At 32.8% G+C, this 24129-nt stretch overlaps 1 protein-coding gene across 3 annotated transcripts in view; it reads left to right on the top strand.

Moving 5' to 3' along the window:
• LOC149783803 (uncharacterized) overlaps window positions 1-22852 on the top strand; it is a 42374-nt gene extending 19522 nt beyond the window's left edge. For all 3 annotated transcript variants that reach the window (XM_089932029.1, XM_089932031.1, XM_089932030.1), the window contains 11 exons: window positions 434-454; window positions 2271-2300; window positions 6468-6488; window positions 7949-7969; window positions 8665-8685; window positions 12523-12543; window positions 15082-15102; window positions 17174-17209; window positions 18639-18656; window positions 20528-20592; window positions 22087-22852. In XM_089932029.1, the coding sequence (XP_089788155.1) occupies window positions 434-454; window positions 2271-2300; window positions 6468-6488; window positions 7949-7969; window positions 8665-8685; window positions 12523-12543; window positions 15082-15102; window positions 17174-17209; window positions 18639-18656; window positions 20528-20590 (273 nt within the window). In that variant the 3' untranslated portion in view covers window positions 20591-20592; window positions 22087-22852. The remainder of the gene's footprint in view (window positions 1-433; window positions 455-2270; window positions 2301-6467; window positions 6489-7948; window positions 7970-8664; window positions 8686-12522; window positions 12544-15081; window positions 15103-17173; window positions 17210-18638; window positions 18657-20527; window positions 20593-22086) is intronic.
• The last annotated feature ends 1277 nt before the right edge of the window (window positions 22853-24129 follow it).

Below are 24129 nucleotides of genomic sequence, written 5' to 3'. Positions count from 1 at the left end.
AAGGAACTGAAAAAGTACAATTGCAAAAACACTTAACTTGGCAGAAAAGTGATATTGCTTTTAGTTCCGACTTTACCTTAGACTTCAACAGCTTTATTGTCGAAGAAACAATCTTCAAACTATACTGATCATATAATTTTACCAACTTAACATGTGCTATTTTGTAATATAACGGATACTAAATTCAAACGAAGATTGATACAATGCCATCTGAGATCTCCTATGACCGCAGTCGGGTCGATCAAAACATGTGCGAATCGAAACTCTTGATATACCAGTCCTGTACTTCAAATTATATATATATATATATATATATATATATATATATATATATATATATATATATATATATATATATATATATATTACTTGCATGTTCTATTGGAAACGGATGACTGGAATTTATTTTTCCAATTAAAATATTTTATTTCAGTACGAAACGCAGACACCGCAAGTAAGTAAAAAGTATCAACCCACATACATCAATTGCACTTTATTATGTTTATTAGGTTAGAGAGATTCATGAGACATGTTTAAATACAAATTAGTTTTATTATTCATAGCATCGTTAACCACATAGTACAATGGAGAAAGATATGCACACTGTTCATGCTTTTTTAATTCTTTTCTTATTGTTATTTGCGATGTTGAAGTCTGCACCAAAACACAGTTTTAATTTTGATTATAGTCATTTTACTTATTCCTGATTTAATTAATTCTAGCCTAATATATAATTCTAAAGCTGAAAATTAGCACTTTTTGTATCAACAATTTGACACGAGTCATTTGTTTGGTACGTAATTCAAACCAAACAACCTCTGATACTTCTTTTGTCTTGCGGGGTCTATTAATGAAAAATGGAATCCAACTGGGCTCCACTCAAATAACGATCTGTGGTTTGGTAGGCCCCATTATGACATGCTAAACTTAAGCATTAGTTGAGATGTAAAGCTAGCAAAAGAATGAAAAAGACTGTTGTAGATTAACGTTGATTTGAACTGTTTCAGACACTAACCACTTGCACGCATTTATAAACCATTTATATCATTGGAGGAAGGGTCCCCTCACTGCATTTACATTTGGGCAGAAATCATGCTCTACATGTCCCTTACAAACGATCCATGTGTACTTGAAAATCCAGAATAAATTATGTGACGAAGTGTCATGACAATTGTTAAGCAGTGTTTGATTCCACTTTAAGCTAATCACATATGGTTTGAAAATCCAAAGATTTCCAAGTGTATTACATCCTGCCAACATGTTGACTAATGAATATTTTGTTCTTATGAAGACTGTGGTATAATTAGTATTCCTTTGGTAATGTAGTTGATCCCTTTGCAATACAATCATATTCTTTCCATGGCTAACGTCCTGAGAGCCTATTAGTTTCGTTTTCTACTTTGGCTTAATACGTGGCATTCTGAGATTACTTGGAGCAGACACAATGCAACACAATCCAAGACGTGTGAGGGATAGAGGACACACAAGTAGTACAGACACAGAGGTAACCATTCGATTAAGGACATTCTGTTAAGTCAGGGACATATGTATTCAGACCCACCCCCCCTTTCCCTGTGCTTTGTGAGAATGGAGTGTATAAACAACTTAGAAAGCATTATACCCAAACACGCTAAAGCGTGCAAGAAAGAAACATTTCATTCAGCTTAGTCTGCAACATCTTTATTTTTTAATAATGAAACTATCTTAAGAGTAGACTTACTGGTCGTTTACATTGTACTAACTTGATGCTTTCTTGGTAGTATAATGGAAAAGGAAATTAATGTCATGTTGATACTATATTTGAAGACTCCTATGACTGATGTTGCTTATTCTTTGACCTGTTCTTCAAATTAGCAACTATTTAACTATTTTCAATTGCTGAAACATACATGCGCATGCACACCCACGCACACATACCACACCGCCCAAACCCATATATATATATATATATATATATATATATATATATATATATATATATATATATATATATATATATATATATATATAATACCTTTTATAGCCAATCAAACATTTCATCTGATGGGAACCCTTGTAACTAATTCAACTCAGAATGTGCATAGGAAGGTTGAAAAACATATTTAAATGCACCACTAAAGAGGATCTGATGTGGATTACTCCGTTCAAGTTATGACCATGCACTTTGTTTATATTTGCGAATATGTGCATGGATATCTACCCGAAAAAATATACAGATTAGGTAAGTTGATTTCAACATTTAACACATCTTTGTTTTTGTACTTTTTCAGTGCGATAATCATGGACACCATGGACATCATGTAAGTACCATAATGAGTGCCATTATCCAATACATACACAAATGTATGTTTTAAGGAAGTTATATACGTCATAGGACATGCACATGTATTAATAAAAACTATTCATGGAATTTAGTTTATCTTTAAACAGAAAATATACTATAGAAAGATATGCTTTTGTTCACGCTCTTGCATTCCTTTTTATTATTTATTATGTTCGTGAATCCCAAAGTATTTTATATTTAGATATTTTTTCAATTCTAATGCAGGCATGTTGTTTTCTAATCAACGAAAATTCTCAGAATTTGTTTATATACTATTAAGGTAAACAATGCCAGAAACGAGTTTGGTTTCGTTTTTGACCTGTATTATTCTACTGTATAATCATATTATGCTTAAAGTAGTTTTACAGAATCTGTTTGTTTAAAATCAAGTTTGATTTACTACTAGAAATTACAAGGTGCACCAAATTAATCAATCTGTTTCGAAATACTACTTTTTATCTATGAAAACTTGTATGCATACACATGCATAGTTCCAACTACAAGGTCTGGAAAACAATTAGGCATTTAGCAGGTGAGATGTGTCCCTGTATCATGAATCTATTTTCATCATCGGTAGATGGATATGACATTGACTTTTTTACGAAAGAGTGATAATACTTCCAGTAAATATATATAAACGGGTGACCTTTCTTTGCAATTGGTTTATTTGCATAAATTGCAAGATTTACTTGTCATATAAAGGTAAAATCTGCAAAGGAATCCTTGTGGTACTTGTTGACCTTACCGCGGATGATATTACAAGCCTAGATGATATTTTGAAAGACATTTTATACACACGTAATAATTTATGACCTTATATGATCTAATTCGCAATTAAGGTAATAGATGGTAATATGCAATTATCTTCTTCAATATTGAACGCGAGTTATCTGTCATGACCATAGCGCGTATAAGAAGAGTTGAATTGAATTGTTTGACATACAATTTTTCCAGTTTGAAACGTTTAAGGCAGAAAAAATAATGTTGAATAACCATCTAAACTGATATAGACAGGTGTTTCCAGGGCATCCCAATTATGTTCAATTTTTAAGACGTCGTGTACCTCGAGAGCAATGATGCCCGAGAACACACGCAATTTAGGCTAAGTCGTACAATGTATATTTTTGAGATTTAATATAACCACATTCAAAATGAGATGTTATAATCTGTAATAAAAGGAACACCCAAATAGTACTAGTGGTTATAGCGTCCGTCATGTATGTGGTTTGAACCCCGGCCGTGTCATACCAAAAACTTCTAAAAATGATACTAACAGCTGCCTCGCTAGGCGTTCAGCAATAAGAGGTTAGTGTTAGGACTGGTCGGCCTGGTGTCCAAATAATGTGACTGGGTGGGACATCATGCTACATGTCTGCAGCACGATGCCCCAGTGCTAGACATCACTTTAAACTGCCACACTGCAGACATCGTAGCGACATGACTGGAAAATTGTTAAAGATACGTTTAAAAAAATATACATCACACACACACAGTACATGTACAAAATATGTAATATTGAAGTCTGGGTTTTCTGTTGATTAGGTGTTACCAGTTTAGTCAAATATTACCTGGCTTTCTTTCAAAGTAACTATTTATGAACATTTAAGCTTTAAAAACGTTTTCATTAGACATTCACCAGAGAGTAGCATTGACTTCCATAGTAATTTTTCTTGAAACGTGGACAGATCATTGTTAGTTTTATTAGGTCACGTAACACTTCTTGTTGTTCTTGTTGTTGAGTTTAACGCCATTTTTCAGCACACATTATATGCTACACACGGCGGCCAGTATTAATGGTGGAGAAAGAACCCGGGAAAACCCCGGAAAGAACCATCGACCAACGAGAAGCTACTGGCAAGCTTTCTCACATATCCACATTAGCCGAATCCGAGATTCGAACCGGCGCAGATAGATGTTGGTTGTTTCTTGCACATTTGTTTGTTAGAACGATCTTAATGTATAGGTTTGAATTCTTAAGCCCCTTCCCAGCAGAATCAGCTGGTTATAATTACTCATATCTTGTCACTAATCAAAGGTCTATATGTCGATGATCCGCGTCTTACACTTGTATTAATGTAATGGATATTTTCTCTAAAAGACAACGACAAATTGCAAAACAGAATATTGAATGAGATTCATCATAATCTGATTTGCCTTTCTTCTGATTCTTTATTGTCTTTTGTCGTAAGTCTGGTTTCATAGTTCAAAGTACACTCTTTCAGTAGGCACACTGGTGGACGAGTTTCATTGCCTTACTTCATTTTTAAATGAGGTTTGCCTAACTAGTGTCTTCAGCCGTAATGTCGCTCAGTTATCCAATATGTATATTTGTGTGGGTATTTGTGTGTGCTTTAATTGCAAGAACCTTGTTTTTAAAATTGTTAGTGAACGGGTTTATTTAGATCAAATTTCGTTGCGTTTAACTCTGTCAATACATTATCAAAATGAGGGGTAAAACCAATAATGTTTGCGGTATATGTTTGCTTTTGTATCATGTGTGGGTGTTTCAATTTATGTTTTCCTTGTTAAGCATACCTCACTTTCATTTTTAGTTGATATATGACTTGTTTCACCATTTCATATTTAGTTTGTATGGTGAAATGTCGTTAGAATAAAATAGTTGTTGTTATATTTAGATGCACCTGTCTCATAAAGAGGAAAAGATAACCAGTTGTCCCTTTTCACCACGTTACCTTATTTAGCTTTCGTATATAAGTTTTGTTTTGTGTTTTCGTGTTCATGAGTTATTTTATTGTGATTAAAGACATGCTTATGGTACATTTTTATTCCATGTTTTACTTTTCCGATTTGTATGTCCAAAGGACATATTGTTTATGTTTCCCATGAGTCATCAATGTCTGTTTCCGTTTTAGAGAAAGCCTTGTGTGTTCCTGTTATAAATTTAGAGCTCTTGGTCTATTTTCTCCTCAGATGTTCCATGGATTATAGATAAATCGGATGTTATAGGAGAGTGTCCGTTTTATATATGTTAATCTCTGTTTCAAACGGGTCTGCTTTTCTTCCCTTCGAATTGTTTTCTAATGATTTATTATTCTATCCGTTGTGCTCTTGCCCTCTTTTGTCCATCGGGTACTCGTTCGCCTTTATTAATGTTAAGAAGTTTCCTTTCTTCATAGCTGGATAATATTTTGGTTTCATCTTTTTCTTCATTTAAGTTTTCTTTTCGCCTTTGGAGATCTAATTTTAGGCTTGCTGTTGCCTCCATTGCACCTCATTAGATATTCATTATATGGACTCTACACTTTCCTTTTCTTTCATTTCCAATTCTTGCTTTAAATATTGCTGGTTTGCACTTCTTTCTTTGACTTCACTAGTTCTTGAGTTCATTTATGTTTGATCTATTTTGATTTCCATGGTATCTTTAGCATCCATTCTTGTTTATTTTTGCGTATTCATTTCTTTTGTTTATTTTTTATTTATTTATTTTTTTTTTTTGATGCATTATTTGCTTTCCTTCTAGTTCGTTTGGCGATTCTTTCTCTTGTTTCGATTTTACCTTCTTATTGGGTTTTATGTCTTTACAGTGATTAGATTTAGTTGTACCGTTATTTACTCTCAATCCGTGTAGATTTCAATGGAATTGCCGTGCTCTCTTTAGTTTCTTTTGATATTTGGAGTTTCTAGGTTCATACACTTTGTTGCCACATTTGTGAAACTTTCATTCAACAGACATCATCTAAACCAAACTTTGAATATGTGTATGAAGTGAACAGTTGGTATATGTTTTTCATGTACTTGTCCAATTTCTGTTTTGATTTCACTGTGTTTTTTGTATAGAATGAATGAGAGAATGACCATGAACGGTCATACCATTTAAGAATAAGTTGTTTAAATTAGGGTATTCTCTGGCTTCTAACGTTCAGTCTGGTACTTCGAAGTAAAAGGCTTGCTGTGAAGGAAATGGCCAAAGAAACTAAAAAATCGATGTTGCGACATCTGAACAGAAGCATTATTTAATTAAGATTGTTTCGCTTGGATCAGATATTGTACTATTCAGTTCAAGTCATAACATAAAGCTTTTATATTTACGAATGAGCGCATCCGTATGTATTTTACATTGAAAACAGGTGAACGGAGTTGATTTCACAAATTCAACTGTTAATTTATTTTGTATATCTTTCAGCACGAATCTCATAAACCACAAGTACGTACTAAAATATCTACACTTATCCAATATATACAAAGTATTAAGCTATACGTTTTATATTATGCCATTTAAAATACACGCAAACTCATTACAAAAAATAGATCGTTTTAAGACAAAATATCCTTTAGAAAGATGACATTTTCATGCCTTTTTATTTTCTTATTAATGACTTGAATACTGCAAAACAGTTTACCTTTATTTAGATTTTCCGTCATGTATACCATTTTCTAAACAAGGAGAAGTTTCAGGCTTTGTTTCTGTACTATTAGGAGAAACATACTGAGAAAATTATTCTCATTCGGTGCTGTGGCCTGTATTAATGCACTGTATCACCTATTCAGGGAAAACACTTTATATATTCCGACTGGTTTTAAAGTATATTTCAGATTAAAAGCTAAGATGGTTTGATTTATTAGGTGAAATTAATGTAAAGAGCAAATCAGTCTGTTTTGAAATTATTTTCTGATATCGTGCATGATTAAATATGATTGCATCAATCTTTAAGGTTGGAAACCAATTATGCCTTTTGTTTTATCCTTATATTTTGAAGCACCCTTCCATATTTATATTGATATTATACATCCCTGATAGTATGTGGTATTTTCGCAACTTCATCGATATATGTTGGAATGTTTAATTACCTCCTCCACGTCCGTTTCCTGAATTTCTTGATCATCTTAAAGCACGTTGTGTTCCACAACTAAAGCTCTTATAGCATAAATGAAAAAGATTACATGCATAGGTGTTTAATCATGAACTTGTGAAGGAGAAACAACGTCAAAACTTTTGAACAGATCTAAAGAGATGTTTCAGCGGTTTTGCGAAATCTCTCCCTTGGATATCTAGCAAATTAGTTTAAATTGCACATATACACATACACTTTGCAAGCATATAATTGATTGTCAAACAAACGGCTTGCCTCCGATTGAGGTCTCGTAAGGACAAATGTATATTCCAGATAACAAGTTGTTTACACTTTTGGGTGATTTCGCTTGACATTGACGGCTGTTAACATAAATTTGCTTGAGATATTGGTATTTTTTCCCTTCTTGTATATGGCATTTGCGACAACTAGTCATATTTCTTCAAAAGGATGCATTATACATTGGTCAAGTTAGTCCACTGCTTCAAGTAACATTGGGCATTATTAGAACTCTGAGGCAGATTGATTGTGCAATTGAAGACGGATTAAATAACCACTAGCAGCTGTCTGTTAGTAGCTTTCATGGTATTAAGTTAAAATCATCACAGTTGAAGTCTGGGTTCAAAAACATGATAGTTAAATACCTAAATGCTAGTGTGCAAAATAAAAATTGTTGTGTATGGGACTAAGATAACGTTCTTAGCAGAGATTAGTATTCGCATCTCTAATGTCCTATGTTTTATGACGCTCTACCGTCTATAAAAAGATTTCCAAAGTTCATTTTATCATTTCAAATTTCACTTTTTATTTTTAGGACGACATGCAAGGACAACAAGTAAGTACTAACACTGTCTACACGCAGACAATAAATAGAACTAATCAGTCAATAATTACAAGAGATCATATTCTAAGGTTCTTACATCAACTGTATGACATATACATGTATTAATACAACTGTTCACATAGTTTTTACTTCAAAAATTAATATCGAAATATATTTTATTTTTCATAAATTTGTACATAAGAAGAAAACATAAACTGAGTTGAAGAAGGGCTGGCAATGCCGCCAACGTATTACGTAAAAAGTGTGTATTGAAAATTAAAGTAGTATGTATAAATGAGGGCACCTAGACATAAATAATGAGTGAGAACCCCATCAAATTAGTTTAAATCGCCTATATACAGATTTATTTTATGTGCTGTATATTACTTTAATTTATGTAACCACTAAAGCACTTGTCTTTTATGTTACACGTAGGGTAGAAATCTCGAAGAAATTTCAATGTATATGTATTTATTCTGAAAGGCAACTTTTTCATGTTTGTGTACTCTGACTTGACATCAATGGATTCTATAGTAAATTTGATTGGCTTATTTTGCCTTGTGATTATCTCGTTGTTGGAAAGATGGATTCATCCATATGCAGATTAATTATGTTTGCGATTATGTGCATGCGTATGTGGCGTCCATTGGAAACTAATGAATGCAGTTGTTTTCATCCTTTCAAAATTTCCTGTTTGTATTTTTCAGGATGACATGCAGAGTAACCAAGTAAGTACTAACATGTAAACACTCTGTCAATATGTAATATTTATAGAGTATTATATAATTACGTTATTGTATGGTTTATACAAGTATTTTTAAAACTATTAATACAGTTCAGATAATATTTTACCAAATATAGGATGATGTTAGTTTCATGCTCGTTTTGATTGTATTAGTATCATTTAAGAATTGAAACTCTGCAACACAGTTTTACTGTAAGATTTTAAGTTTCACACAATCGTGCTGTTTTCTAATGAAAGACAAATTTCAGACTTAATTTCTTCCTTATTAGGAGAAATATACTTTAAAAGATATTTTGTTTCGGTATTGTTACTTCTACTAAAGTACTGCATCATCTATTTGGGTGCAGTAAAAAGTGCTACGGAATGTAAAGAATTTGTTGGATTAAAATTAAACACTATTTTGAATGATGTCCAGCACATAATAGTACAAACCATGGAGAGACATTCATATATATATATATATATATATATATATATATATATATATATATATATATATATATATATATATATATATATATATATACTGTTAGCAGTCGTACTTGGCTGCATAATTCGTAATTCAAGGTAATTGGTAGTAGTGTATCATATCTCCTCGGTTCCAATGTTCCGACATTAATGTTCGAAATCCTGACACAATCCTTATCATAGTAAAGCAAGTTACATGCCATGTGTTTTCGCTTATCGGACGAGTTGAATTGTGTGACATATATAGGTGTGCAGTCTATAACTAGTGTAGCAGAAACACATTTTAAATAAATATTTGACTTGATATGCACATGCGCATTCAGGACATGCGTACTGCACACAATTTGTAGGAAGCCGCGCACTTGGATAGCAATGATGTGCGTGATATCACACAAATGATTTTAAATTAAGCACATACACATGTGCTCCGTGCATTACAAAATATTGATTTTGATGTTAACCATGAAAGCACCGATCGTATTTCAGACAATCCAATGTTAGGGTTTTGTTAGCGTTGGTCACGACATATTTGTTGAGAGATGCACATATGGGTACTTTACTTGGACATCGATAATTATTAAAGTAAATTTGATTGTCACATTGCTACTTGGAACAAATATTATATCGTAGTTTGAACTTTACATTCATCTGAGAAGTTGTACAGATCTTTCATCAAAATGCGTTACCTAGAAAACACGAACTATCTAACTCCCACCATAGTACCTCTTCAGATTGGTTAGTCGAATATTGGCTGATAATATCGATTTGATATGATCACAGCTATATATTAAAAGTTTTGAAGTAAATGACGTTACTGGAGTAAGTCTAAACCTGAAATGAAAAACACTTGAAGAAAGAGTTATGTATTTAAGTCCTAGCTAAATATTGAACAATTACATTTTCCCACACCTCTTCATCTCCATTTTCCCCAACTTATTTTGATGACAAGGGAAGCTGATCTCTTTAGATAAAATCCTGGCAGCACATTTACTAATTTACAGTGTCATATCCAAAGATATTGCCAAGTTCTTCCATAAGATCCTTACTTTGATTTTTATTTTGTTTTCCCTTGTGTTCTAACTTGACTTTATGGTAAACGTTCAAGAAAACCATGTATTATAAATAATAAATCGTGTAGTTCACTGTATTAATTCCTTGTAAAAATGAATCGAAAAGCACGACACATTTTCTCTCCAGTTTATATTTTTGGCTTATGTCATATGTCATATATAAAATGTAAACAAGAAGCAATAGAATTATATTTACTAAGAATAGCTGTACACTATCAATATTCCAATGCAACTTTAGAGTTTCTTATGAATTATAACAAAAGCTATAACTATTCTGCTTAATGATATCGAATGCATACAAATTGTAAACGATTCTAACGGAATAGGCAAGGAATAACTTTTGCAAAGATCTGAGTTCCAGAAACCATAATTATACATTTGTTTGACATCTGTATCCATATTAAATAAGTTAATTTTTTTGCTCTGCATTTGTCAGGGATACAGTGTGCTAGCATACAGTGTCATTTGTCTCAGTTATGGGCGTAGCAGTGTCTTATCTTTAATTACTAATTCCCGTTCTTCAAGTTGAAGAACTCCAGCAGGATGTGTTTAATTGTGGGACAGCAGTTGTTAGCTTGGGTCTTTCACCCAGCTTCAAGAAGACATACCACATTAAATCTCAGGACTTCGTCTTCTTTACTTACCTGAAATTAGTATGGGTACCTTAAGATTATATTGACCAATTCATTGCACGTGAAGAAACTCTACAACCAAAATATCTATGTCTGATTTACTTTATCTGTATTAGGAATCTTGATTGTCCCTTCCTACCTGGTTCACATAAAATACATCTATATGATCCCTGAACCTTTGCCTCTGTATTCGTTTTCTACTCTGATTCATATAAAACCGGGTTCAATCGCCATTTACAATAGTGGATGACTTAGTAGACATTATTGACTGGAATCTACATCCATGCATTTGACCGTTGCTCCTATCTGTATGGATGCTCAAGTGTTTGTTAGAGACAACTGGACTCAAGCTATAATTTTGCCATGATCTCGTGTGGCAATACTTCAGTTGTTTAGCATCTTTGAAACATAACCCTTCTCTTTGTATGGAAGTCTGGAGCCTTCTATTCTGGACAACCTTGGAGAAGATTACCTTCTGCCTTTGACGCATTGCGGGAAAGAAACAAATATTAGTGGAAAGTCTGTCTGGGTAGGCTAACTAGAACAAATGGAATGGCATATTCGCGAATCCTTAAAAAAGTTCACTTTTGAGCAGAGGGAAGCCTTCGTTAGATTTGTGTATGACTGTGCACAGCAGACACGAGTTGTATATTTCTCCAGTAACTGACCAGATACATTGGGCAGTGGAAGCAATCATTTATATGTGCTATGGTCTCTTCATGTACACCGTTTCATCACTATGACGGGTATCTGATAATGATATAGGAACGTATGTCTTATATATCACATAACATAACAAAATAACACCAACTATGTACTTCAAGAAGACAATGAACGTTATTTGTAAATTTGGGTTGTCCGAATAATGCTGGAACGCTATGAGATGGATAATTACGTGTTCGCTTGCGCAGTATATACATATTCAAACCAACAGAGTGATTTCTTTTTTATTTATCCTCCACACTAAAAAACATAAGTTGACAGACATTTTTGGTGTTATGTGTGCATGTTATTTGGAAGGGCATGCAAACAGAGCTCATTTCAAGCCTCAAGTATTTTTCTATAACAGTACAGCAAAGAACGTTATTTCATGAAGCCAACTTGAAAAGGAGTGGCATAAAAGTATGCACATTGTTACTACTGATTAATAACAGCACACTATACTCTTGACATAGCTTAAATTAAAGGACCTATAGATGGTAAGTCAACATTAGAAGCGTTTGATAATTGGATAGAGTTTGAGAAAGCTTCTAACCTTTCAGATACGCCTGCATGCATATATATATATATATATATATATATATATATATATATATAATAAACATGATTTTACATCAATTCGTATGCATTTATATTTTTCTTGATGCATTAGTGCATGTTTGCCTATGCAAGATATGTATTGCAGGACAAATAACTTTCATATTTTGTGCATGTTTTACTGCAAGATATAAAACAGAATGAATGCAGTAAAAGTAACTTGAAAGAATTCAAAAAATTACAGAATGTAGTACCTCTGACGGTATATGTTATGGTATGCTGCCACCAGGTCATGACATGCAGTGTATGTCGTATTTGCGGACAAGAAATTGCATATGTACGTCTGAAAAAGTTTATTTACAATTTTACAATCACCTTTATGTTCGTTTTCAGGACACCGCAGAAGGAGATGCAGTAAGTAATAAGCTGTCTACTATCATCCAAAGTTTGTGTGTTATGAGATTAATTATAATTTACAAGACATTATCATTAATTAAGATAAAGATTCGTAAAACTTCGATCATCTTTTACTATTCACGATTTCGAAACCTGCAGATTAGGTTTGCTTTTTTTCAACTACCCAACCTACACTGTATGATAACCTCGGACAAAATGTATCTCTACATTTGTCACATTGCGCGGAAAACAAATTATTAGTGGACAGTCAGTCTGGGTCATGCTCAACAGACCCGGCTTTTATATTTCTCCAGTCACGGACCAGTGAGCATGGGTAGTATAAGCGTTCAGCTGCATGTGGAATTGTCTCTTCATGTAATCATTTTATCATTATCACTTGTATCGCCAAAGTCTATGCATAATCGTGTCGCAGCGATCTTCTATACATGTTGTTATATCACCACAGGTCTCTACCTCTGTCGCTTGTACACAGATATCCGCATATTTTCAACCTTTCATCTTTGCTGATCGCGAGTAATCTATTGGCTAACATAAGTATAAGTGCTGGAATGTCAGATGAATCATTGAGAATAGGATAGTTTAAGCATCACAGACATGTGATGCCAAATGGAGACTCGTCTGTGACTACGTAAGTAGGAACACGTTCATTCTATCTCTGCCTGTGTACCATCCATTGATGATTGACCTTTGCTCGTTTTTGAAGAAGTATTGTGTTATTATTAACTATACGAGGCAAGAGATCTGCAATTGTCAACACAAATATACTCTTTCAAGACGCGAAAGGTCGAGAAAGGTATGGTGTTGGCGTTTACAGGGATAGCACCGGTTGTCGTTTACTCGCCATCCGGATTAATAGATCTCCGTACACTTAGAAGTAAAATTTTGTAACCCATATCATGATACTATTTATTTGTATTATGCTAATTGGGCTAGTTCTATCCAATACAAAAATGGATTTCAAATTACATTAAATTGTCATCAAGCATTCTTCTATAAAATGGAAGAACAGCATTTTCCTTTCAATTTGGGTTAATTTTTGTATAAATCCAATTGTCTTCTGAATTTGTTAAAGTTATGTTTCTATCTTGAATGTAATTTCTGCATCCTAAGTAATTGTAAGTCATTTCATCTATTTTCTAATAAAACGCAGAGCCAATGACAATGCAATATATTGTATTGAGATAAAATAAAATATTTAGTAAAAGTCTGAAGATCACAACTTGCCAGACATCTTACATTTCCTATCATAGAATCGACTTGTGACATGTCAGTTATCTCCCATACCCTTCCAGTGCCCGAATGACACATTCCTTGCCTCATATGCTAAAAGCATGGTACAATGAGTTCTCTCGGTTGTTGCAGCGTACCTTATTTCATAAATAGGGTAAATACCATGGGGTAATGAGTGTGTCTTATCATCATAGATATTCAGCTTCAACAATGTTATAGTGTCCAATGAAAATGAAGAGTTAGAAGGAATGATACATCATTTGGAAGAAAGAAACAAGACATATTTGATCTAGACACACTTGTCTGATATATCTCATAACATGGCAACATGACAACGAATATGAACTTCAAGAAGAACGAATGTATGTCAATTGTCTATTTGAGATAGACAGGATAATGCGGTAAATGATATGAGATAGACAATTTTACTTTCTCGCTGACGCAGCATAGACATATTCAAACCAACTGATTGATTTGTTTTCAATTCATAATGTTCCACCGCACGAAATGACAAAATTCGACAGACATGTTTGATATACGTGTGCACCTCATCCTTTGGAAGGGCATGCAGACAGAGCTTATTTGAAAACTAATATCAGTTTATATAATGTTACAACACATAATGTTATTTCATGTACAAACTTGGAAAAGATTAGTGTAAACTTTTACAAAAGTGTTAACATAAGAGTAATACGTGCACATTACATTATTGAATTAAATTAAAGGACCTTAAGAGGATAAGCAAATATTAGAAGAAAACGAGAACTTTGTATGCGTTTATATATATATATTAGACAAACCTTAAATGATAACGCTATTTCGCAACAAAGCAGACATCCATGCTTTATGTTTTTATGAGGCTTGGCTTGGATGTGTCAATTACTGAAACAGAGTAGCTTAGTACATATCAGAATGCATAAAACGAGGAATCAAATGGAGGACATAAACTGTTATTGCAACAGGGATATTGCAAATTGTGCAGATTTTTATGATCGTTTGTATGCTCTTATATTTTATATTTATGCATTAGGGTAACTTTTCCAATGCAAACTATGTATTGCATGGTAAATAAGATTTATATTTGGTTCATTTTTTATTTAATAGATATAAATCATCAAAATTGTAATAGGAACTTTGAAGTATATCATAACCCATGTAATTGCGCGCTTCTTAATGTCTATATTATGGGATGGTCACTTAGGTCATGGCATGCAGTATATTCCGTATTTGCGGACATGTGACTGCAAAATAATTATGAACAACGTTTATTTACAATTTTAAAATTACTTTTATCTTCGTTTTCAGGACACTGGAGGAGGCGATGCAGTAAGTAATAATTTGTCTACTCTCAGCCAATGAACACAAACATGTTGTTTGACTGTGAAGTCTAAAATTACATTTGTGATGTTACTCTTTCGTCAAAATTGTAATAGGAACTTTTAAGTATATCATAACCCATAATTTTGAAAGAGTTATTTTGCTTTTAGTTGGACTACCACACGGTCAGATCATTTTATATTGAGGTAGAATGCTCACACGTTCTATCTGTTTTATAGGGAATACGTACTCAGATTTTTGTTCGATCTTTTGCGGACATTAATATATGTCATTATAATTATTATGATGCAAGACCTAGCACGCTACTACTGGTTTTCCATTAATTTGATTTTGTTCTGTTATTTTATAGAATGATGCGATAAAGAGAAAAATCGATATGTTATTGTTGTTATTGTTATAGGGCTTTTACGCCATTTGTCAGCACAAGATAGGCTATACATGCCGGCCAGTATTAATGGTGGAGGTAAAACCCCGGGAAGAACCACCGACCCACGAGAAACTACCGGCAAGTTTACTCACATATCCACATTGGCCGAGCCCATGACTCGAACCCACGCAGACAGAGGTGAGATGGCAGTGATCCGTGACGGAGAGCACTTTAGACCACTCGGTCACTCGGGGCCACTAGGAGAAATTTATATATATATATATATATATATATATATATATATATATATATATATATATATATATATATATATATATATATATATATATATAAGCATGCACACATACATATGTGTTGCCAGAGCTTTTTGAGATCTAATGAGGTCTAGGATACTTCGTTATATCGTCCATGTATTACAGTGTCATGAACAAAGATAGCAGTTAATGAGGGGTCGTTTTCACATTTAAAGAAACGTCGTAATGGTCGTAGTTTTATGAGATCAATGTTACTCGTACTCTTTATTTAGTAGTGTTAATTAATTAGCGATTGAAGTTTATACACTGGATTGGTGTCATATTTACATATACATACCATAATATGATAATCGTGATGAGGTAAATCCAATTACGAGTTGACTGGTTTCGTATCTCTTAGAAACAGTCGTCATAGGCAGTAAGAAGTCAAACAAAGATGGTTCAACGGGGTTTAGGTTTTGGATGTATGCGCTTTTTTCACCCAAGTTTTTTCAAATCGTTTTCAGATTTAGGTTTCTTTAATATTTTTTTTTATTTATCTATCAATATTAAGCCTACATAGCGCTGTAATAGAGATATTCTAAGTTTGTGTTGTTGTTGTGAGTGTTGATGATATTGGTTTCAGCGCTCGATAGTCTATAAATGGATGTCAGTATAACCGGATCAGCATCAATCACTCTCTATGCACTGCAAATCAACATACAGACGTTAAACAACATAATGCTTATATTCAAAACGTATAAAGAATTACCTTTATGTCAATACCAAAAATGCATAATATAACTTTTATTTCACCATTTAAACGACTTATAAATTGATTGTGACTACATTCCTTTTTATTTAATACGAAGTAATAATAATGATCTGATCCCAGATGACAGTCTTATCAGACAAATAATGGCTGATGATAGTGATGATCACTGTGGTTTCTAAAGCTGTGAACTATGTCTGAACACTGTAGATATGTAAGGAAGCTGCCAGCAACTTTTCTTTGGCCGGTGGTTCTTTTTCCCTGGGTTCTCAGTCCACGATGTATATTGGCCGACATATATAGCCTATTGTGAGGTGAGACAATGTGTTAGACCTTAAAACAGCAACAAGAAGAACACGATGATAAAGAAAATTAAACGGCATGCAGGTCAACGCCCTCCGTCAGTGGGTTTTGTTTTGAAAATGAAATGTGGAAAATGTATAATACCAAGCCTGATTACAGTGCAGAGAATTTAAACCATTAGTTCACTTTTCATGTATTTTCTGACCTAGCTCGAAAGGCAATTATATTGTTTACTCATTCGAAGTTATAACTTAACATAATATGGATGTTGGAATATACTCATGTGTATATAACCTTCGTTGAAAGGAAATGCGTCAAGTTTATAAAACCGTTTAGAACATCACGTTTGTCATCTTCTTTCAGCCAGATCAAGATAACGATGATGGGGATGATGGGGAGGTAAGTACTGATATATATTATTTATGATGAAAGGAATAGTTGATTACCGGTAAATATTTGCGAAATCTATGTTTCGTGTGCAGTCTATATGATTAGTCAAGACGTGCGCATGTTTGATAAAAAATATGAATCACTTCGTTGATCACTTACCACTAAAGTTTATGATATCCATATAGATCTCGAACGTATTTATTATATTTAGCATTAGACTGTTAAGTAACACCATTTCCTCTCGCAATAGTTTATCCTAGTTTGCCTTTATTTTTATTGGATATAGACCAGAAGAGCTGATACGATGGTTTTTCTTATTCGTTGTTCAGAAGCACAAGTTTAGTTTTTTCTGTTTCCCTCTAAACGTCTTTGAGGAATTTTACACACACTTTCATAAAATCGACTAGTCGATCCTAACTTAAAATGATGCATTGTAGACACCTAATATGATCACCACAGTTTCAATGCTGAACATGATCTACTTCTGTATCATGCATGATCACATCATCATTTGGTTTTTATAGTTCGACTGTTAATGGTGTATTGTCGTCCTAAATGAAAATAGTCACGATCTGATATCTAATGTGACCACCACGGCAGCCATGATTCATAATGTATTACCACTAATCCTCCCAAATGACATTCACGTTCAATTGGGTTCTTACCTAAACAAATTTAATGGAACTTAACTGACAATAATCTAGTGTAAAGTTTAATATCGCTTCCGCGGCACACATCTGGAGCACGTTATAGCATAAAATGTTATAATGTCTAGCTGATCCTAAATTAAAGTTGCCATATTAGCACGGGGTTCGTACTTAAAGACTTCATATAATATCGCTTGACCTAGATGATATTGGCTCTGATATGATGTCCAGTCATTGAAATATTTTTATTCCTACACCTATTAAATTCTTTTTCACATTAAGTTTTGTCATTGGAATTCTCTTGGTGTTTTGATTGTCCTAAGAGAAAATCTCTGACGCTCAACATGGTAGCAACAATGAGAGTGATGCATATAAAGCGAAAGACTGTTGCTATCCCGCAATGATTCGTCATTCGTCGCCAAATGTTGATTTATGCACCCGCCATTGCCGATTATAATCAGGAAATATCCAGCTTTCACAATCCTTGCCTGAAATGTTTCCTTGGTGGATGGACGTCTATCTCTTTGCTGATATTAATGGCTACAGCGGCTAAATGTAATATTACCTGTTTTATGGCAATAAATATCCATTTCAAATTTATGTATCAGTCAATACAATATTATGATTTTGTGATTGCTTAGTTAGTCCATTTTCCTGTGACGGCGTGTGTATAAAATTTAAAGAGAAAATTACGTCAGTGATAAGGAATATTTAATTTGATTTCAGTTTGTGTCGTTGAAAAAGAGACTAAGTTATGCAAATACTTAATTTGTTTCCTTATTCTATTTCAGGACCGAAAGAAGAAAAAGGTAAGTACTAATTTATTGTATACATTAGTCTGCATATTTTCATTAAGTATGCATCGCAGGTACCAGTTCCAGATATAAGGGTCTGGACAGTTTAAAATGAAAGTTTATATTCACGAACACATTCCCACTGAGAACACTGTCCCTGGAGATGCTACATAACTCGGTCCATCCTGGTAGCCTGGAATACAATCAGTGAACACAACGATCATGGTTTGTATCAATGTACTTGCAGTTTACTACAGAGAATGGATATAGACAGATTACATTTGTGCATTAAAATGCACTTGTAGTTATGTATTTATCTGCTACAATTATCAACTCCCATCTCCAACTTTCCAAAAGTAACTGCTGAGTGGATTCTTGACTGCATGTCCATGGCACCATGTGATCTAACGAATTAAAAGTATTTCATACGTCATGTTACTGGTGAAACTTTAGTACAGTTACAAATGTCTACAATCCCTCAGCTATCAAGATGCGATCGAAGTACAGTTAAACATATACATGTATGCAATGTAGGATTCGGTACCCTCTGGAAGCGACGAGATTTTATTGGAGATGAAGATATTTGATGATGAAATGGCATCCATTGTATAAAGTATCTTCGGGACTCAGAAAATAAGAAAAAGATCTGAGTTGACAACAACACATAACATAATAAATACAGTAAAATGCCATTATTTTATCAGGTTAAGCAAACACATGACATGCTATAATGAAAAATATATAAATACATATGCCTCTGAATCTATTAATAGGTGGCAGCTTAAAAATCCGTGCTTAAAGTGCAACGTGTTGAAAATCCGCGATTTTAGAGTTGTTTCCAACATATCCACTAAATGTTCCTAATGTATCCACACTAAGCGTTAGTGATATACGGAAGGCCAAATTATGATATATGCCCAATATATGACTGCCGTAAATCATGAAATTTAAACTTTCCAAATTATGCACAAAAATCAGAGATTGTAAGACAATCAAATCAAGTATTTTCTATTAAACCCATATCAATATAAATTATTTAGTCATTGTTAGCTTTACGTGAATGTTCATTTGGCAGTTCTAATATACAGACGAGCTTCAAAATCCTTATGACAATTCTAAATAATACACATGATGTTTTGTGCAAAATATTATCTGATGGACCTGTCATTTCATGGTTGTTTATGTTGAGACGTTTTAATACTCTTCTCCTGCTACCCCGACAGTATTGATGAGATATGCAGATTATGTGCAGCTTACTGGGCTACAGTTTTCATTCTTTTCCAAGACCACGTACATGCATCACACAACTAGATGACTCGTTGGTTGTATATTTGGTTGGTTTTTTGGCCATTTCACACTGTTGATTAAGAAGTAACACTTAAGTACATTTTAACGTAAGTGCATCCGGACTCGTTAGTTACAGGTTCAACGCTGTACTAATAAAGCTATCGAGAATAATCACCATTTTTATTTTCGTCTTTGCATAGTTGAGTTGGTTGTATCTCAATTTCGATTCATATTGAAGTAGTTTCTTATACAGTTTGATTAAAGATATTACCAGCTATTTGTTTACATGTGCCAATTTAACCAATTGATGTGTTCAGTTTAAAAGAAATCATATTATTTGCGGTTATTTCCAGCTAACTCTCCATAACATGCGCCATACAGTACTAAAATGTATAAATTCACGGACATTGTTATGTATTGCTGAGAGGGTTCTGATATACATAAGCTTAAACATATTTTGCTACAATTTTAGTTTTAATGTAAGAAACTAATTTAAGTAACATTGGTTATAAGCTAAATTGTATTTGTTTAATTATTTAAAGACAATGTCATAAGATGTTTGATATTATATGATTGCACTTTCCTGTTTCAACTTGCAGTGTCCTTTTTGCGGTGTGAAACGTGAGGGATCTTTCTGTTACAACTGTAACAGACACACATAAATGTAAGTAGATGTATTTATTGGTCATATATTTGGTTGCTGAAAAGATTTATCTGAAACAAAATAGTATTCCCTAAAGAGCGGATGGACCCAACATCATACTATGATATCATTATATTTACAGAAGTGCTTGTGCATTATGTTTATGATCAATCACCTTAGATTTTATATTTAGTAATATATTGCGTTTTGCTATATAAATGTCATTTAGATAAGTGTATGAATGTTATACATATAAGGGAAAAACAATAAAACAATATTACTTAAATTTATGTTATCACTGTCATCAGTATATTAGATTTTCAAATTAGGACTGAAAAAGATCAATAAATATTTCAAATTCTGTCAAAGTTCATCTAAATGTAATTAGAATTTTGAACGTAGATTTAGCAAAGGTTTGTGAATGACATGAAGATGAACTAGTTAACATCATATCTCCATGAGGAAAGTAGCATACTGATATAATGGCATGGAGAGCAATTGCCCTTTATGACCAGTATTGAAACATATTTAAATGCACAGATGTTAGCACAAATCATCACATATCTTGAATTATGGAATGGAATGGAGCAGAGGAGCGTTTTAGAGAGCAGATGGGTTAGATTGTAAATAATCCAAAAAGTGAACTTTCATACATGTTAGTCATTATACTAAGATGTCAACAATGTGACGAGCGTATTATATGCAACTTTAAGAAACGCCTTAATAATACAGTCACATTTGACCTAATACAGATTGAAGCACATGCATTTACTCCACCTGTGCATTATTTCAAATGATGGACAATATTATCATTTGATACTATAATCTAATCTACTTTTGCATGACAAATTACCTTTCCCATCTTCATTATATAAATTTAACATATGTTTTGTAAATAGAGTACGTTAAAAAAACCAACAACAACAGTATCACTAAACAATATGAAAAAATGAGATTAACAACGAGAAATGTAACATATCCTCAAAAATGTTATCCTTCTTCAAATATAACGTGCATCACTTAAGATTTATTTATTGGTACGAAAATAACTATGAACCTAATAATATAGTTTTTCACCAGAAGTCTCCTAAAGGCAATAAGAGATATGTTCCTCCTGGTAAAACCTGGTAGCTAGAACGTTTTATTTTGCCAGGTACTATAAATGAAGCAGAGAGAAATTACGCAACAGGAGAGCTATGTCAATCTCTCTTCACGACCTAACCAAATAAGAACACAATAATTCAAAACTTGTAATTTTTTTAATCTGGAGGCATTTGTGCCTGGCCTATGTAACCATACATTTTTAGATTCATGAAAGGTACATCGGTTCAATAATCTGCAATACCAACTTTATCAAAATGGTTTACGTGTCCAGTAGGACCTAAAGTTTATGAGAAATTAACCAAACATTTAAAACAGATAAAAGATAATATATTTTATTATAACATAATCTTCAATATTTTCTCTCTTTCGTTTCATATTTCATGGATGCTTCCTTGCACATATGGCCTATAGATGACATAGATTTTGGACCTGTGTATTTTGAAATGAACAAAGAAAGGAAACATTTTTCCAGTATTTCAAATTAATGATATTCATTCAAGGTGTTTATTATGAATTGTGCAGAAAAGTATAGTTCTTTACTTAATTAAAAATCACATGAAATCAGCCTTGTACATTGAATTTAGGAAATATGAATATTAAAGGTAGTTCTACTTTGTTTTGTTTTTAATGTCAGATCGCTCGAGTAAGAGAAATGTATATTTCACCACCATATATATATATATATATATATATATATATATATATATATATATATATATATATATATATATATATATGAATGAATGAATTGATGTTATTGTATTTGAATCTGGAACACAAGTTTTGAGTTGGATTGTTAATTTAGTGCTGCGTATTTGACTTTTAATAAGTTTGATTCGTGCTATACTATGTAAATCGTAGTGGCAGACACGATTTCGGTTAGATTATATGTGTCGTGTTTATTGTGATATATCAGGCTTATATACAATAATTAAATGCAATGCGAGTATCAAATGATTTACCAACCACCACAACCACCAGAGCCACCTTCGCTATCAAGTGCAATCACATCTTGAACATTCAATACATTTTAAGAAATATTCAAAACTAATATTTAGTTTTTCTGGTGAAACATTATGTACATTATTCTTGAAATTAAATTGAAAGTAAATTGAATATCATTATACTATTTGAGATTGTAAATTAGTAATTAAAGTGATAGCACACAATCAAAGTTCGAACATTTTTCTTTATTTCTTTCTATAGCATTTTTTGATATCTCTCAGTTGTTCATTCTTCTCTCTCTCTCTCTCTCTCTCTTATTATCCCCCAATATGTTATGACTATGTTATAGAGACGATTGCTCCTAACGTTAAATAATATTAACTTAGAATCTCAAAATATGACTGAATCAATCTTCACAACCTCTTTTATGACATATCCTCATTCGTTTGCTCCATCAGCATGATTGACACAGTCGGGATTAAAGTCAAGAGAAGTAAAAAATAAGAGACGCAAGACATTATTACAATTACAGCGAATTCCATAAGTCGGGATTGGAGTGTGATTATCTTAAAATGTTTGTATTAATATTGCTGTTAGGGTTATTGCATGGATTATACGCTTTGCAGTTTTGATGGAAGGATATTTACCTCATTATGCATTTATAAAAATGAGGCAACTCTGGTGATTTTAAACAATACACTCATTGAAGCTACACCATATAAAACTGAGTACAGCCATCACAGTTTGGACAGAGGTTAATTATTCTTCATGTAACCTATGGCAATTCTAAATATATAGCAAATTTTTGAATCTCACATCCATCTCATACTAGATTACTTTTATTAAGCAAAGTGACCCACTCTAAAATATGAATCGTAGCTACAAGGTGCCGTAACATTATGTGAATATTGACTGCAGATGCATACTGTGCTTTCAGTACACAAGTTAATACGCAGGTAGGTATTGTGATGGTGTAGGTGTAAAAGGTAAAACAATTCATATATAAAAATGTAAATCAGCTTAACATAACACATATACAAAATAGTATATATATATATATATATATATATATATATATATATATATATATATATATATATATATATATATATATATATATATATATACACAATACAGTTCTTGTATTCTAATTATGACTAGCTTACATATCGATATAACACGAACGTTACCTAGAAATTAGACTATTCTATCGAAGGTAACCTTGTATTATAAAGATTATTTTAATATCACGAGCCATAATTAATTTGTATCAAGTAGTTTAAAAATATAGTACAGTTTTCATTCTCTGGAGATAATGTTAATTTCGTCAAGGTGATATAAGGATACCTGCTCAATAAATCAAGCTTATATTAGGCTGTTATATGTGACATCAATTTCTCTTAACGTATTAATTAGCATCACGTGACATTCGAGGACAAGTTATGTTTAATTGAGGAAATATATCTAGCACATCACCTCTTTTAGTTATTGTGGCAACAGCATATCTGA

This window comes from Sinohyriopsis cumingii, chromosome 14 (assembly GCF_028554795.1).
Source record: "Sinohyriopsis cumingii isolate HCF-2022 chromosome 14, ASM2855479v2, whole genome shotgun sequence".
NCBI lineage: Eukaryota > Metazoa > Mollusca > Bivalvia > Unionida > Unionidae > Sinohyriopsis > Sinohyriopsis cumingii.
This window is presented reverse-complemented; position numbering and strand designations above follow the sequence as displayed.